The sequence below is a fragment of the Panthera leo genome, chromosome B4 (assembly GCF_018350215.1).
Source record: "Panthera leo isolate Ple1 chromosome B4, P.leo_Ple1_pat1.1, whole genome shotgun sequence".
Taxonomy (NCBI): Eukaryota; Metazoa; Chordata; class Mammalia; order Carnivora; family Felidae; genus Panthera; species Panthera leo.
The window spans coordinates 131,531,211-131,547,857 of record NC_056685.1 but is presented as its reverse complement, the minus strand read 5'-3'; the positions used below and the strand labels follow the sequence as shown (position 1 = coordinate 131,547,857).

Sequence of the window (16,647 nt, the reverse complement as noted above, 5' to 3'; positions counted from 1 at the left end):
TCACTGTTGTGAGATCCAGCCCTGTGTCAGGCTCTGTGTGCTGAGCATGGGGCCTGCTTGGGGTTCTCTCTCTCCTTCTCTCTCTTCCCGCCACTCAAAATAGATAAATGTTTTTTAAAGTTATTTTTACTACTGGTAATCATATTGTAGAATGCACCCATGACATACTAGTACTTTATGTGTAAGTTTTGATAATTGGAAAGAAAATCATACTCGGAGGCTGTATTTTATTCTTTATGAAAACATCTAAAAATGAACTATGTGGTTTTTGTTTTTTTCTGTATTTTACAGAATTTCGTACTGGAAAAACCCAGCTCTCTCATACCCTCTGTGGTAAGGATGTATAACAACAATAACAATAATTATTGTAGCTATCACATACTAATTTTATTTTGTGCCTGGTGCTTTATATGATCTCATGTAACCTGAACAAATTTACAAGGAAACTAAAGCTCAAGAAGGTTAAGTAAACTGCCCATCGTTACACAAATACCAGAGCCAGTCTTTGACTGCGTGATGCTTGAGGTAATGGTATATGTGCCGCACTCTGAACACCTGAATGGAACCAGGGAGGAAGTGAATAGGTATATGAGGGTTGATGGTGGAGAGAGGCCCTCACTGTCTCCATTTTTCCCATTTCATCTTTTCTGTATTCTATTGACAAAAATGTCACAAAATCAGCTGAGACCTAGAATCTCTAACTTTCCATGGAGTAAGGTTGGCCTTAGCTAAGACTTAAAAATAAATGTTACTAAAACAAATAAACAAACTATCTCCTTCTGTACAAAGACACTACTCTGCATTTCTTTGACCTGAGTGGAAGAAGCATGGCTAAGCAGTTAAGAATGGGATTCTGGAATCAAAATACCTGGCTCCGGTCTTGGCTCTACCACTGCTAACTGTGTGACCTTGGGCAAGTGGCTTCACCTGTCTTATTTTCCCATCAGTAAAATAGGAGTAATGATAATGCCAAATTTAGGGTTGTTTTGAAAAATAAATGAAATAATACTTGAACCTAATATAAAGAAATTCCTTAGTGTCGACTACTACTACCTAGAGAGTCAATGCATTTTAAAATTTGACACGCATTAATTGAAAGGTTACTTAAATAACTTATATAGCATAAATTATATTTGTGATTGTTTCTTATAGGAAGAAAGTAATATTTAAATTCTGTTCTCTAGAAGAGAACTAACTTTCATGAATATCTCCCATTGTGAGAGATACTGATATTCTCTGTTGAACTGCTACCATGCTGGTGGAATATTTATGATTTTACCATTGGTTAGTAATACAAGAATATAACACGCTTTTAGAAACTAAAGGATCATGATTCTTTGCCAGATTGACTACAGAGTTGCAACCAATGCAAATCCTATGTTAATTTATATATTCACTTGTACAAAGGTTATTCAATCCTATTAATATTATTTAATTTTTTAATTGCTTCCTAGTGACAGCTCAACTTCCAGGAGCAGGTGGCTACTCAGGAGGAAAGATTATCTTCATTGATACAGAAAACACTTTGTAACCTTTTTATTTAAACAAGTTGCTAGCATAATTAGTATGATGTAGTAATGTTGCTATAAAAGAAAGTCTGTTTGAAATATGTCATTTGTACAATCATCTCCTAAACCAGCAATAATGAGAAAAGCCACAGGGAAAACAGTTGGTAGAGTTTTCAAGTCACTTTTTATTTCAAAAGGTTTCAGTTCTCCAGATGAGTTTGGTGTAAAATTCACAAAATGAATACATGGGAGAAAATTATATTTTATTCGTTTTTTATCCTCTTATTTCTCCAAAGATTGTACCTAATAGTTAGGAAGAAGATTGTTGACTCTCTCAAAGTCATGGTTCAAAATAAAGGGAAAGGGAAGAAGAGAACAAAAAAGCACAGAAGAGAAAAGGGCAGAACCTGGTAGGGTGACAGAAAGAATTGTAATTTAATTGAAATGTGTTTCAGAATTAAGGCTGGAAAGGTGATTTGGGTTTTAGATATGAAGGGCTTTAAAACCAGGTGAGGGGTGTAAATTGGATACTTTTGCGATATTGCAGGCAAGTAATGAGAGCTTGATCTAGGCTGGAAGCAGTAGGAATAAAAAGAAAAGGACAAGGGTGCGTGACTGGCTCAATAGGTAGAGCGTGCCACTCTTGATCTTGAGGTTGTAGGTTTGAGCCCCATGTTGGGGGTAGAGATTACTTAAAAATAAGATTCTTTAAAAAAGTGGGGGACAAAAATATTAGGGAGGAAAATTGATAGGATTTGATGACTCTGTTTGGTAGACAGAGGAAGGAGAGGTTTGAAACACTACTGTCCGGTTTTTTTGTCTAGATGCTGGGAGGATAATCATGCCAAAAGTAGAATTGGGAAGATCATGTTTCAGACAAATGGTGTGTTTCATTTTACTGTGTTAAATGTGAGGAACAGGAAGACATCCATGGACATGTTGAATTCTACCCGAGAAGAGGTAGAACATAACTTTGGGGTGTGCCTCAGCTTAGGAAGAGGGACTAAAAAGAAGATGTCATACAGACAGAGGAAGTAGGAGAAAATCCAGTTGTAGAGGCTTAGCCAGAGAAAAATTTCAAGAAGAAAAGCGTTGTCAGTACTGTTCCACAAAGAAAGAGAGAGAAGGTGGAAGCTGAGAAAGATCACTGAGGTTTGACATTAGGAATCCAAGAGAGCATTTGCAGTAAAGTAAGATGATGGAAGCTTGTTGTGAATAAACAGTAAGGAACGGAGGCAGTGTTATTAACCAACAAATAGAAGATGAAATACAGTAGTTTGAGGAGGTTATCAGGTTCAGAGGAAACTTTTTGGTTTTTTGTTTTACACGCATAGGGGGTGGGTGGGGGGGTAGAAGGGGGCAGAGGAGAGCGACAGAATCTCAAGCAGGCTTGACACCCAGCCCTGACAAGGGACTTGATCTCATGACCGTGACATCATGACCTGAGCCAAAATTAAAAGTCGGACGCTCAACTGAGTCACCCAGGCACCCAGAGGAATTGTTGTTGTTGTTTTAAATGTTTATTTATTTTGAGAAAGAGAGAAAGCGATTGCTGGTAGGTAGGGACAGAGAGAGAGGGAGAGAGAGAATCCCAAGCAGGCTCCTCACTTTCAGTGCAGAGCCCGACTCGGGGCTTGATCCCACAAACCGTGAGATCATGACCTGACTCCAAAACAAGAGTTGGTTGCTTAACCAATTGAGCCATCAAGGTACCCCAGGAAATTGTTTTTCTTTTTCTTTTTCTTAAATGCTTTTATTTATTTTTGAGAGAGAGAGAGAGATCAGGGGAGGGGCAGAGAGAGAGGGAGACAGGAACTAAAGAGGGCTCTGTGCTGACAGCAGAGAGCCCAATGTGGGGCGCAAACTCATGAACCGTGAGATCATGACCTGAGCCAAAACCATGAGTTGGCGCTTAAGCAACTGAGCCCACCCAGGGTGCCCCGAAAATTACTTTTAACAATGGAAAAGTCTTGCACAAGTTTGTAAGGCCATTCACAATGAAGCCCCAGCCTAGCTCTCAGATCTCATTACTCACTATTACCATTGTTAGAGACAAATGGATGCAGTCTGTTCTAGTCCAATATTATTGTCTCTAAAACATGGAAACGTTGTATATCAGCAGTTAGTTAGATTTAACTATAAAGGTACTCATTTTCTCTGTTCATTATAGTTGCTTGCATCCCAAATCTTCCTTCCTGTATTTTTGTTTTATTGAAGTACCTGCTCAAGTCATTCTTTCAGAAAAGTAATGCAGGTGGTAAACTTTGAGCCCTAGCTTGTCTGAAAATGCCTTTATTTTGTTCTCACTCTTAAGTGTTAATTTGGCCAGTCATAGAGAAATTTGTGGGCTATGTTTCTTTAATTAATTAATTAATTAATTAAGAGAGACAGAGTGCAAGCGAGGGAGGGGCAGAGAGAGGGGAGACACAGAATCAGAAGCAGGCTCCAGGCTCTGAGCTGTCCGCACAGAGCTCGATGTGGGGCTCAAAATCACAAACCATGAGACCATGACCTGAGCGGAAAGTTGGACCTGTAACTGACTGAGCCACCCAGGAGCCCCTGCAGGCTATATTTCTATCCTCCTCCTTCAGTATGTGATCCGTCTACCCCTACCTCACAGTCTTTCTGAATCATACAAATCCTTTAAAGCTGTCCTTTGAAGGTCTGCCTTTTCTAATCTTCTCTAACTACTCAACTTAAAAAAACTGGTCCTTCCTAAGCTGTTATAGAATTTACTATCTAAAATACGCTAGTAGAAGGAAAAAAAAAAACACCAAAAAACAGAACCGTGTGCAGAAGACTTTATTTGGAAATAGCGGGCATGAGAAGACTCTGAAGGAGACTCCAAACTTGGGGAAGGAGGGTGGAATGCTGTGTAGGGCTGTAGCAAGAGGAGCGCAGCTGGAGTTCAGCTAGTTTCAGAAATAGTTGATTAAGAATGGTTCTTAAAGAGGGAGGAATTGTTCTTGCAGATGAGCAGCCACTGTTTGGGCAATTTGGATTTTATCAAGAATGGTGGAGGGGACCGGTTTGGAGCTAAGTCATACGCAAGAGGGAGTAGGGAGGAACAGCTGGGGTTGGGGGGAACAAGGACATTCAAGAGCCCCATTGGAATGTCCTCATTCCTTTGGTTTCTCTTACAGGTACACTGCTCTCTCTTGATATTTTGTTTTTTATATGTTTATATTTTGCCTTCTTAATTTGTTTTGTGTTTACCTATAATATGGATTGTCTTACAACTCCTTATGTTGTCTTACAACTCCTCCTTCCACAATGCATTGGTAATTGGTTAAAATGATTATCAATTCCTTATGGTAATTGGTTAACAAATATTTTATAGGTTGATTTGAATTTTCTTCAGCATAAGCCCACCTTTTACACACCCAGTCACATAGTAACTGGGTTCTGTAAAAAGTAATGTAGTGAAAAACATTTTTATTAGTCTTCCAATTCTTTGTCTTCTTTGACTTGCCCACCAAAAACATCTATGGGGTATAGTCAGTAGCAATGGAAGATTTTAGTGGTTATCACTGAAGCTCTGAAGAAAAGAACATACTACTGCATTAGAATATGCAGATTTCCCAGATGGCTGGGAAATCCTAAAGACAATCCAATTCAACGTATATGGAACCAGTTGTAAATGTCACAAATAAGATTGTAAATTGTCCTTGTTTTACAGTTATAGTATGATCAGTATTATAAAAGCAGTGTAAACAAAGTGAAACGAGACCGTGGATAAGACCTAAAAGAATGTTTATTACTCCTATATAGTTCAGATAGATATAAGTGATTATTAGCATCTTCCAAAATACCTTTGCTGGTGCGCTGAATTTGCCTCCCAATGAATTTACTGATTTCAGAAAGCTAACACAAGTCCTTTAGAAGAAGGTAGATTTTAAACTCTAAATAAGCCAAAAACCATAGGTTGATAATTTCCTTTTGATCCTTAAAATTACTTTTTGATCCTTCGGTTCATGTAGTCAAATTTATCATTTGTTGAAAACTCATGGTTAATGATATATTAAATTATTTCATATTAAACACATAAGTAGTTTAAAGAGAGTGAATTAATTCACTGTGAAGTGACTTGAATTATAATTCAGTGATATTATCTTCCTAGGATAGATCTATTTTTTTTTTTTTTTTTTTTTTTTTCAACGTTTTTTATTTATTTTTGGGACAGAGAGAGACAGAGCATGAACGGGGGAGGGGCAGAGAGAGAGGGAGACACAGAATCGGAAACAGGCTCCAGGCTCCGAGCCATCAGCCCAGAGCCCGACGCGGGGCTCGAACTCATGGACCGCGAGATCGTGACCTGGCTGAAGTCGGACGCTTAACCGACTGCGCCACCCAGGCGCCCCTAGGATAGATCTATTTTTATAGAACTGAGATCAAAAGAGAGATACAAATCTTAGTCTCTAGTTTTTCTCTTGTAACTGATTTGCTGCATGATCCTGAGTCATTTGCCTAATCTCTATTGGTCAGTGTCCTTATTTGTAAAATGTAATATAGGCCATAACAAGCAGCTTCCAAAGTTATTGTAAAGATTAGATTATTTAATATTTATTTCACTTATTTATTTATTATTTATGTATTTATTTTAGAGAGAGAGTGTGTGCACAAGGTGGGGAGAGGGGCAGAGAGAGAATCTTAAGCAGGCTCCACGCTCAGTGTGGAGCCCCACACAGGGCTCGAGGGGGGCTCCATCCGATGACCCTGGGATTGTGACCCGAGCTGAATTCAAGAGTCCGAGGCTTAACCGATTAAGCCACCCAGGTTCCCCTAGATTATTTAATATTTAAATTCATCACTGCCTCATCATTTCTATCACTGTTATCCCTACCTAAGGTATTTATTAATTTGGACACTTATGAAAAATAAAATCTGATATAGATTTTAAGTGATTATTAGTATCCTCCAGAATACCTTTGCAGGGATGTTGTTTGCCTCTGTTAGTTTACTTACTTAAGGTATTATTTTTTGTAGTTGTTACCTAAACGTTTTTTTTGAAATTGATTTATTGGATCCTTAATCTTGGCATACTCCAGCCGTCCAGATCGTCTTCGGGACATTGCTGACCGCTTCAATGTAGACCATGATGCAGTACTGGACAATGTACTTTATGCACGTGCATATACTAGTAAGAGCCCCATGTTAATTTAATGCTTGAGCTGTTTTAATGTTGGCAGCACTGATTTATTATTTGGGTGATACTTATAACATTTTGGCACTGTTCTTTTTCTTAATTTTACTTTCCTCCAAATATATTTAGTCATAAATGTTACCTATCATCTGGCAAGCCCTTAGATATTAAAATGCTCTCAAATGAGTCCTTGTTCTTTGTCTTTGAAATGGAGAGTAACATTCTTTTTGGATAATGTAGCATTTGGCATGCATGCTAAGGCAGAATGTGAAATCATATTTAATAAAGCCTTAAATAGGGGTACCTGGGTGACTCAGCTGGTTGAGTGTCTGACTTCAGCTCAGGTTATGATTACATGGTTCATGAGTTCAAGCCCCACATCAGGCTCACTGCTGTCAGCGTGGAGCCTGCTTTAGATCTTCTGTCCCCCTCTCTCTCTGCCCCTCCCCCTGCTCAAAACATGAATAAACATTTATTTTTAAAAATCCATAAATAAGAAAATCCTTTCTTCTTCTTTTTTTTTTTAAGTCTTATCTATTTTTTTTTTGAGAGAGAGAACACAAGCAACAGGGGGGCAGAGAGAAAAGGGAAAAGGGAATGCCAAGCAGGCTCTGCACCGTCAACGTAGAGCTCAACACGGGGCTTGAACTCACAAAACCATGAGATTACAACCAAGAGTCGCACACTTAACCGACTGAGCCACCCAGGTGCCCAAGAAAATCCTTTCAGTACTCTCTTTTGCCTGACTGCAAGAACATACATGATCTTAGCCTCTGCTTCTTCTAGCTTTTGTAACATTTTCTCACTGCATTTCCCACCAGGTGAACATCAGATGGAGCTACTTGATTATGTAGCAGCAAAGTTCCACGAAGAGGCTGGCATCTTCAAGCTATTGGTACAAGCTTTTAAATACTGCTCCCTCACAGAGCCACTTAGCATATTATTTTTCTTCTATTGATTCCGATTCAAATGAACTTCTTTCCTTTGCCGAATGCACATTTATTTTTACATGAATCCTGTGTAGATCATTGATTCAATAATGGCCCTTTTTCGAGTGGATTTCAGCGGTCGTGGGGAGTTGGCTGAACGGCAACAAAAATTGGCCCAGATGTTGTCACGACTCCAAAAAATCTCAGAAGGTAGATTTTTAAAATAAACGGTACTATCAGAATAGCATCTGTGACTGTTGAGTAGGCTTTGCAGAGAACCCAGAATGATGTCAGGAGGCAGTACATTTTTAAAAACTAAAATTCATGGGACTACAACTCTTTTATTAAACCAAAATACTGACTTTAAACCAAAATAAGGTACCTAAAAATAATAATAACAATAATAACTTTAAATAAATTAATTTGTTATCAATGAAAAAATAGGAATGTCATATTATTTACAAAATAAATTTAAAGCACAGTATTCCTAAACTCTGAAATCTAAACAATGAACTGTTTATATTGCCATTCTCTTAGTTTGTCAATTTTATTTATTGATGCAGAATATAATGTGGCTGTGTTTGTGACCAATCAAATGACTGCTGATCCAGGAGCAACTATGACGTAAGCCCCAATATTCTACTTTTGTGTTTCAATTAATATCAAAAAGGTTAGAGTGAAGAATAGAAAATAATTCCAGAATGATCAGTTCTGATGTGGGCACAAATATATCACAAATCACTTTATTGCACAGTGCATATTACTTTATAAATGCAAATATCACTTGTTTTCCAGAATCTCTAGTTCTTTACAGGATGAAGCAATAGTTTAACCATTTTCAGAGATACTTTGGGCTCCTCGTTTGTCTAGGACTAAAAAGATATTGGAGGACAATAAGAAAAAGATAAAAATTTATATTCCATATACATGAATGGCTTCTACTGTGCTAATAAGCTGTCAGCCAAAAACAAAAAGGGAGGCTCTCTATAGGAGATACATAAGAGGTCCTATGAGAGAAGTCTCCTGTTAGAAGAAACAGAACTTCAGTTCACACTAGGCATATTCAGAATCTATTGAGGTGTCTGTGCACGTTACATACTTATTGATGGCTCTGCTTGACAGATGGCAGTGAACAGAAAGGCAAGGAGACCTAAAATAGGATGATGAAAACAGAAGATTCAAAGAAAAATTAGTTGCCACCATCAAATATTTTGAACATTATGTATCTGAATAAGCAATCAAAATAACCCCACATTCATGATGTCAGTCTTTTCAACAAGCCTATATTTAGAAAAAAATTTTAACCAGAGAAAATTTACAAGACTAGTACAATGAATACACATATACAATTCACCAAGGGTCATCTATTCTTAACATTTGTCAGATTTTTTCTCTCTCATGTTTGTGTGTGTGTGTGTGTGTGTGTGTGTATACATGTGTGTAAAATCTCTTTCTCCATAGGTACACATGCATATTCAAATATGTGTGTGTGTGTGTGTGTGTGTGTGTTTTCTAGTGAACCATTTGAGAGGTTTTCCACCGGAACAATTGAGAATTATTTACAGATGTTATGACACTTCAGTTCTTAATACTTCCGCATATTTCCTGTAAGAACAAGAACATTCTCCTACATAACCACAATATAAGTATCAGTCAGGAAATTTAACATCGGCACACTAGTGTTATCTGATATACATTTGTATTCAAGTGCCTCCACTTGTCTCAATAATGTCTGTTATAGCTGGTGGGGTTTTTACATTTTGTTTTTGATTCGGGACTAATGAGGATCACGCACTACATGGAGTTGTTCTGTCTCTTTGGTCTCCTTTAATCAAAACAACTCTTCAGTGTTTGTTAGGCTTTTATGACACTGACGGTTTTGAAGAATACAGGCCAGCTGTTTTTCAGAATGTCCCTCAATTTGGAGGGTGTTTTTCCTCATTAGTTAAAATAGTAAACACTTTTGGCGGGAAAATTATTAAGCAATAATATGACCTTCTCTATAGATCGTATCAGGGAACACATGATGGCAGTTTGTCCCATTATTAGTGATGAGAAGTTTGATCATGTGATTAAGATCGTGTTCACAAGATTTCCCCACTGTAAAATACCTTTTCACCTTTTTAATGAATAAGCAGTTTGTGGGGTGATACTTTATGCGTGTAAATATCATGTTCTGCAATAAGCTTTCACCATTTGGTTTTAGCATCCATTGAAGATTCTTGGTTAAATCAATTATTACTCTGGTGATTGCAATATAGTTTTATTTAAAACCAAGATGGGGCACGTGGGTGGTTCATTTAGTTAAGTGTCCGACTTCGGCCCAGGTCATGATTTCACGGTTCATGAGTTCGAGCCCCGTGTCTGGCTCTGTGCTGACAGTTCAGAGCCTGGAACCTGTTTTGGATTCTGTGTCTCCCCCTCTCTCTCTGCCCCTCCCCCACTCATGCTCTGTCTCTCTCAAAGCTAAATAAACATTAGAAAAATTTTAAACCGAGGCAATATATCATTTAATAACAGATAAATGGGTCATTGACATATGTACTTGAGGATATTTGATATGCCAATGTAAATTTTGTAAATTGTACTGAAATGTATGTGTCTCTTTTTAGGCATTTTCTTTATTTTTTTAACTTTTTAACATTTTATTATTTTTTTTATTTTAGAGAGAGAGAGAGAGCGCACAGGCAGGGGACAGGGGCAGAGGGAGAGAGAGAATCTTTTTTTTTTTTTTGAGAGAGAGAGAGAGAGACAGAGAATCTTGCAGGCTCCACACTCAGCATAGAGCCCAACGCAGGGCTCTGTCTCACAACCATGAGATCATGACCTGAGCCGAAATCAAGAGTCTGAGGCTTAACCGACTGAGCCACCCAGGCACCCCAGGATTTTATTTTTAAGTAATCTCTGCACCCAATGTGGGGCTAGAACTCACAACCTCAAGAGAAAAAGTCACATGCTCCACCAACTGAGCCAGCCAGGCACCCCTCTTTAGGCATTTTCTAAACTAACCCTAAGAATATTGCTGCATCTTCTACAATTTATACTTGCACTTTTCAATACGCTTTTATGAGTATTTTCTACTTAATCACAGGAGATTCCAATGTGAAAGACATTAACTGCATGAATGGTACGAAGCAAGTTAAAAAGATTGAGAAGGGGAAGCCGATCACTTATTCACTCAATAAATACTTATTGAAAAATCTACTATGTACCAACCTTCTGGGAATTCACTAGTGAGCAAAAGACTATGTGCCTTGCCTTCATAAAGAAGAAAATAAGTGATGTCCACTTAACTCAAAATTGTGAAGACTTGGTAGGTCACGCATTGCCTGTAGTCCTTGAGTGGTTAAGGCAATCTTCTCTGTTTTATAGGGTGTCTTTCATACACAGGACATGAAGTACTTCACAAAGAGTGTAATTTTAAACTGAAGAGAAATGGAAGATTTTTAGGGCTCACTTTAAAAAGAGAAAATGACTCATTGGCTCAGAGGGAGGAAGTGGGTTGCATTCAAATAAAACAGTACAAGTTAAAGAGCAATGTTCTTTCTTCAGGTGTGAGGAGGGAACACTGCAGAGGCCAAAACTGTCTATCTAGAGTTAGAAGGCAAAGGAGATCTGTGGAAATTGGGTCAGATAGGGGTTCTTTTTCTTCTATTTGTAGAAAGTTTCAAAAAGAGTAAAACCATTTTGAATGGACTCCAATAAGACACTAAAAGGAGAAAGAGAGAGGTGACAGAGAGGAAATAATTGAAGGAACTGAAGAGAGGAGGAGATTTATAACGAAGTGAGCCAAGAGCCAGAGAAAGTAACAAAGACTAGTATTTTTGCTGGGTGACTCTGCTTTGAAACATCATCTCCTCTATTGAGCCAAGTTGTGAGCAATCAAACTTCACTATAATTAGTATATTCTGAAGTATGTTAAATTATAACAATATAAATTAAATGCATGCCTTATATAAAGCACATAAGTTGCCACAACTCAATCAAAAACAACAACAACAACAACAACAACAGTACAGTTTTAAACTAAAGGATCTCAAATGCTATTAGAAAACCTCCAATAAAGAAAATCTTTGTTTCTCAGTGTTGAAGAACTCCAAGCTGCAGCTCGCCTGGGACCTGTCAGAGAAATAGCACTATAATTGGTATGAGTCCCCAAGTATACTGACAATAATTGAGGCTTATATCCCATGCATTATACTTGATGGCACATCGTATTAAAAAGGAACAAAATTATAGAGGCAAGGAGCTGCTGTATCATACAGCAGAGCGTTAGCTCCTAGACGAGGCTTACAGATACAGATTTTAGAAGTAGAGTGATCCAGCTGATGAAGGCTTGGAGATAAAAAGTGAAAGTATCAGCCCGCAAAGCCCCATACCAGGGCAAATAATAGGAGCAACAAATAAGACCGTGATGTTGCCACCTACTTCATTTGTGTATTTGTTTTGCTAAGACAAGAAGTCATCTTAGAACATTTGTGGTCTTGTAAATGTGCAGTTTATTCTCTAGGGGTGTCACCCACTGATTCGACATCATTTGCATAAATTAAGAGGCAATATGGTTAAAGAGGAAATATTAAGCCAAGTCCACTAGCCTGGTGACCATGAGCAAGTCATTTAAACTATCTGAGCTTCAGGGGTGCCTGGCTGTCTCAGTCAGAAGAACATTCCACTCTTGGTCTTGGGGTTGTGAGTTTGAGCCTTATGTTGAGTGTAGAGATTACTTAAATAAAATAAAAACTTAAATAAATAAACAATAAAAATAAACTATTTGAATTCCATTAAGGGATTAAGAGGACTTTTATTTATTGATTGCTCACCATGTGCCAGATGCTTTTATGCATCGTCTTACATAATTCTCATATCAACCCAGCAAAACTCAGGCTCCCTAGGCCTCCCTGTTCTTTCTATGAAGCAAATCTCAGAATAGTGCTATGTGTCCCCCTAGCTCAAAACCCAGAGTTCCATCTTCAAACTTTTGAAAAAAGTGTAGATTTTTCTGCATACTTTATGAGAAAATGGTGGGAGTGGGGGGAATTACTTAACAAAACTTCTTAAACATAACCCTTTTAAAAAACCATCTTTTCTTGGGGCACCTGGCTGGCTCAGTCAATGGAGCATGACTCTTGATCTTGAGGTTGTGAGTTTGAGCCCCATGTTGGGTGGTGTAGAGATTACTTAAAAATAAAATCTTCTAGGGGAGCCTGGGTGGCTCAGTCAGTTGAGGGTCTGACCTCAGCTCAGGTCATGATCTCACAATTTGTGAGTTTGAGCCCCACATCAGGCTCTGTGACAACTCGGAGCCTGGAGCCTGCTTCGGATTCTGTGTCTCTCTCTCTGCCCCTCCCCTGCTCACACTCTGTCTTTCTCTCTCTCTCAAAATAAATAAATAAATAAATAAATGAACATTAAAAAATATTAAAAATAAAATCTTTTAAAGTAAAGTTCTGGGGGCACCTGGGTGGCTCAATCAGTTAAGCATCCAATTTTGGTTCAGGTCATGGTCTCACGGTTTGTGAGTTTGAGCCCCATGTCAGATGAGCTTGAGCCCTGCTTTGGGGTTCTTTGTCTCTCTCTTTCTCTTTCTCTCTCTCTCTCTCTCTCTCTCTCTTTCTCTCTCTGCTTGCTCACTCACACTCTCTACCTCTTTCAAAAAAAAAAAAAAAAATCTTTGGGACGCCCGGGTGGCTCAGTCGGTTAAGTGTCCGACTCTGGATTTCAGGGTCATGAGATCAAGCCAATGGGATTCTCTCTCTCTCTCTGCCTCTCCCCTGCTTGCTGATGCTTTCTCTCTTTCTCTCTCAAAACAAATAAATAAACATTTAAAAAAATCTTTTCTCTTTCCCCCAAATTCTTCTCTTTTTGCAGTACTCTTCTTTCCATATCTTCCCTTAATCTCAAAGGATCCTCCTCCTTCTTGGGTATGTTCACTCAGCCTTTCTCTCCTCAGTAGACCCCTTCTCAGAAATTCCATCCAAAAGCTTCCCCTTTAGCAAGTACCAGGAGTTCCAGCTGTCCCTCAGGGACAGTACCAACTTGCCCTTGCACAGACCCCTGAAGGTCTCCACTCCAACCAGTATTTGAGGTCGATACTATTATTATTCCTAATTTGTAAAGGAGGAAATAGAGGCTCAGAGTATCTACTTGCCCAATCATACAGTTTAAAAATGGGAGCTGGGGGTGCCTGGGTGGCTTAGTCAGTTAAGCGTCTGACTCTTGATTTTGGCTCAGGTCATGACCTCACAGTTTGTGAGACTGAGCCCCACGTAGACCTCTGTACTGTCAGTGCAGAACCTGCTTGGGATTCCCTCTCTCCTTCTCTGTCTGCCCCTTCCCTGTGTGCGCATGCCCTCTCTAAATAAATAAAACCTGGAGCCAGGATTTGAACCCAGGTTCAAATCAAATGTTTGATTTTCAAATCTTTGATTTCAAAGCTGATGCTCTTTTAGTCTCACTGCACTACCCTCCCTATGCTAGTCCTAGGAAAATATAACCTGCCCTACCATCACCACAATCTTGTACTTCATGACCCCAGCACCCTGGTTTGAAGTTGGGAGGTCAGTCTCTTCTGGGTCTTACCCTCAACAATGTAATACACTGTGTCTGTTCAACCAGATGGGGATAAATGACACAGTCTCTCTTGGCCTCTCTTCATACCCACCCCTCTCTCTTCCTCCCACTCATCATATTCTCCCATCCCCTGAGAAAAGGAGGAAAGAAGAGAAGAAAATATGAAAGAAAGGGAAATAAGAATAGGCTAAAGGAGGGATGTGGGTGGTTTTCTGACGCTGTTTTTACTGGATCAGAAATAGAAGTAAATTAAAGCCTTCTCAAAGGATGCGGAATTCTATACCTTGTACTTAACTTCAGTCCTTAGTTATAACTGCTAGAATACTCAGGAAGTTCAAAGAAACTTTAAGAAAAGTTTCTTGGTTTACATGTCATTGAAAGAGTGACTGTTTTAACTGAATCATTTAATTAAATAATTAAGTTACCATTTATTTCGTATCTCTCATGTGCCGAGATTAGTGTAACGGTAGAGCTAATGTGCATAAGTGACCTGACACAGCTCCTGGCATGTAGTAGGCTTTCAATGAGTTATATTAAATATATCTCGAGAGGCGCCTGAGTTGCTCAGTCAGTTGAGCGTCCGACTACGGCTCAGGTCGTGATCTCGTGGTTTGTGAGTTCGAGCCCTGCGTCAGGCTCTGTGCTGACAGCTCAGAGCCTGGAGCCTGCTTGGGATTCTGTGTCTCCGTCTCTCTCTGCCCCTCCCCTGCTCACACTCTGTCTCTCAATAATAAATAAACACTTAAAAAATTATATATATATATCTTGAATCCCCATGGTAGCCCTAAGAGGTAAAATCTTTTTGTTCCCATTTTACAGTTAAAGAAACCAAAATTCATAAAGCTAAGTAACTAGCCCATGGTTACACTGACAATATGTGTTTGAGTCAGGATTAGGAAAACAGATGATTGTAGCCACTGGGCTAATGCCTTACAGATACCCTGTATTCTTACAGATACCCTACCAGTTAGATACTTTTACTACCCCCCACCCCTTTCAAAATGAAGAAACAGACACTTACAATGCTTAAACTTGAACCTGGTCTAACTCCGAAGCTCATATATTACACAGTACATCAGGGCCTTATATGCTTGGGGAGAGGCTGGCGAGCTGTCTTTTGAGAAACTTTGCAGGGATGTATCCATTACCCTGGTGAATTGACCAGAGTTCAGAGCCCTCAGCCTTATAGGCAGAGATTTAATTGGGCTGCCTACTGAGAACCAATCCATTTCTCAGGGGCAGACTCACAAGCTCAAGAGGCTTCGTGAAAGATCAGAGGGCCAATGAAAAATGTAACTACATTTGAGGTTCTTACAACCAGTGCATTCTCTCCTTGTAGGCAGACCTCTGTAGGAATTCAAATTTTAATCCAAAGTTATTTACTAAATATGGAATTGAAGCAAAAGGAAATCACTGGATAAGTTAAGAAGGGCATCTGCCACATAGTAAGGATTCAATAAATCTTAGCTGTTATTATTATTACTAATAGCTATTGACATCAGAGGAGAGAGAAACCATGAATCCCTTAAACTTACATGAAAAGTTTGGGTGTGTACATATGTGCATTTTTCTGGGGAAGAGTCTATATCTCTTAATAAATTAACCAAGTGTTAGTACCTATAAGAAAAGTTAAGAGCATAAATTCTATACAGAATCCTGAACACCTTGATGGATGTAAAATTCAAGTAAAATTTGACTTGGCTTGGTATTCTCCCAGAGCTAAGGCTGTTATGGTATGTTGAAATCTATTTGAATGACATAAAACCTCTTAGTTTATGAATCACTTTTGAGGACATTTTCTTCCCATAATATCTTTGCTATATGTTTTCTTAGTACTTTTGCATATTCTGTAATTTATTTCCCCATTTAGTTCATTCCAAATCATCTCCCTTTGGAGATAATATCTTAACATTCAGGCTCCTCACCTACAGTAATCAGTAATAAGCAGTAGTACCTGTTCTCTTTTGTGCATAAGATACCACATCGGTAACAGCAAACAATAATTTGCTAAGAAAACAACATGGCTATCCATCTAAATGCTCCACCTTTCTGTTCTTTAAATTATCTGTAATGGGGTGGGGTTGGATTACTTCCATTAGAGAGAAATTCTGTCTCCTTTTACATTTACCTTTCTGTCAGAACACCTTTCAAAATTTCCTTGAATTGTAACTTCTTTGAAAGTGTGTCACAAAATCTGTATCCAGAAAGATCTAGACCAGGGATACCCAAACTGTCCTCCTCTCCGTTCATTCAACAGTATTTATTCAGTGCCTTTTCCATTATTGGCACTTTCCTAGGCACTGGAATGACAAAGGTGAATAAGGATTTAGTAGGGGACTGAGACCCATGGATTTAAAATTCCAATGTACTATTCTTTGAAAGGAATGTATGGTGGCATGAAAGCACAGACAAGGCAGGCTCTACTCTGTTTCAGAGAATCAGGCAAGGTTTCCAAGAAGGGCTGACACTTGGTGGGTAAGTGGGTAAATGAACAAAC

The 16,647-nt window shown here is 38.7% G+C and overlaps 1 protein-coding gene across 4 annotated transcripts in view; it reads left to right on the top strand.

Moving 5' to 3' along the window:
- DMC1 (DNA meiotic recombinase 1) overlaps window positions 1–16,647 on the top strand; it is a 41,523-nt gene that overhangs the window by 13,245 nt on the left and 11,631 nt on the right. For 3 of the 4 annotated variants that reach the window (XM_042947812.1, XM_042947814.1, XM_042947813.1), the window contains exons 7-12: window positions 292–333; window positions 1,455–1,527; window positions 6,557–6,648; window positions 7,473–7,546; window positions 7,676–7,790; window positions 8,144–8,204. In XM_042947812.1, coding sequence (XP_042803746.1) covers window positions 292–333; window positions 1,455–1,527; window positions 6,557–6,648; window positions 7,473–7,546; window positions 7,676–7,790; window positions 8,144–8,204 — 457 coding nt within the window. Of the gene's footprint in view, window positions 1–291; window positions 334–1,454; window positions 1,528–6,556; window positions 6,649–7,472; window positions 7,547–7,675; window positions 7,791–8,143; window positions 8,205–10,671; window positions 10,790–16,647 lie in introns of those variants that run through there. The other variant, XM_042947815.1, reaches the window with a different exon arrangement.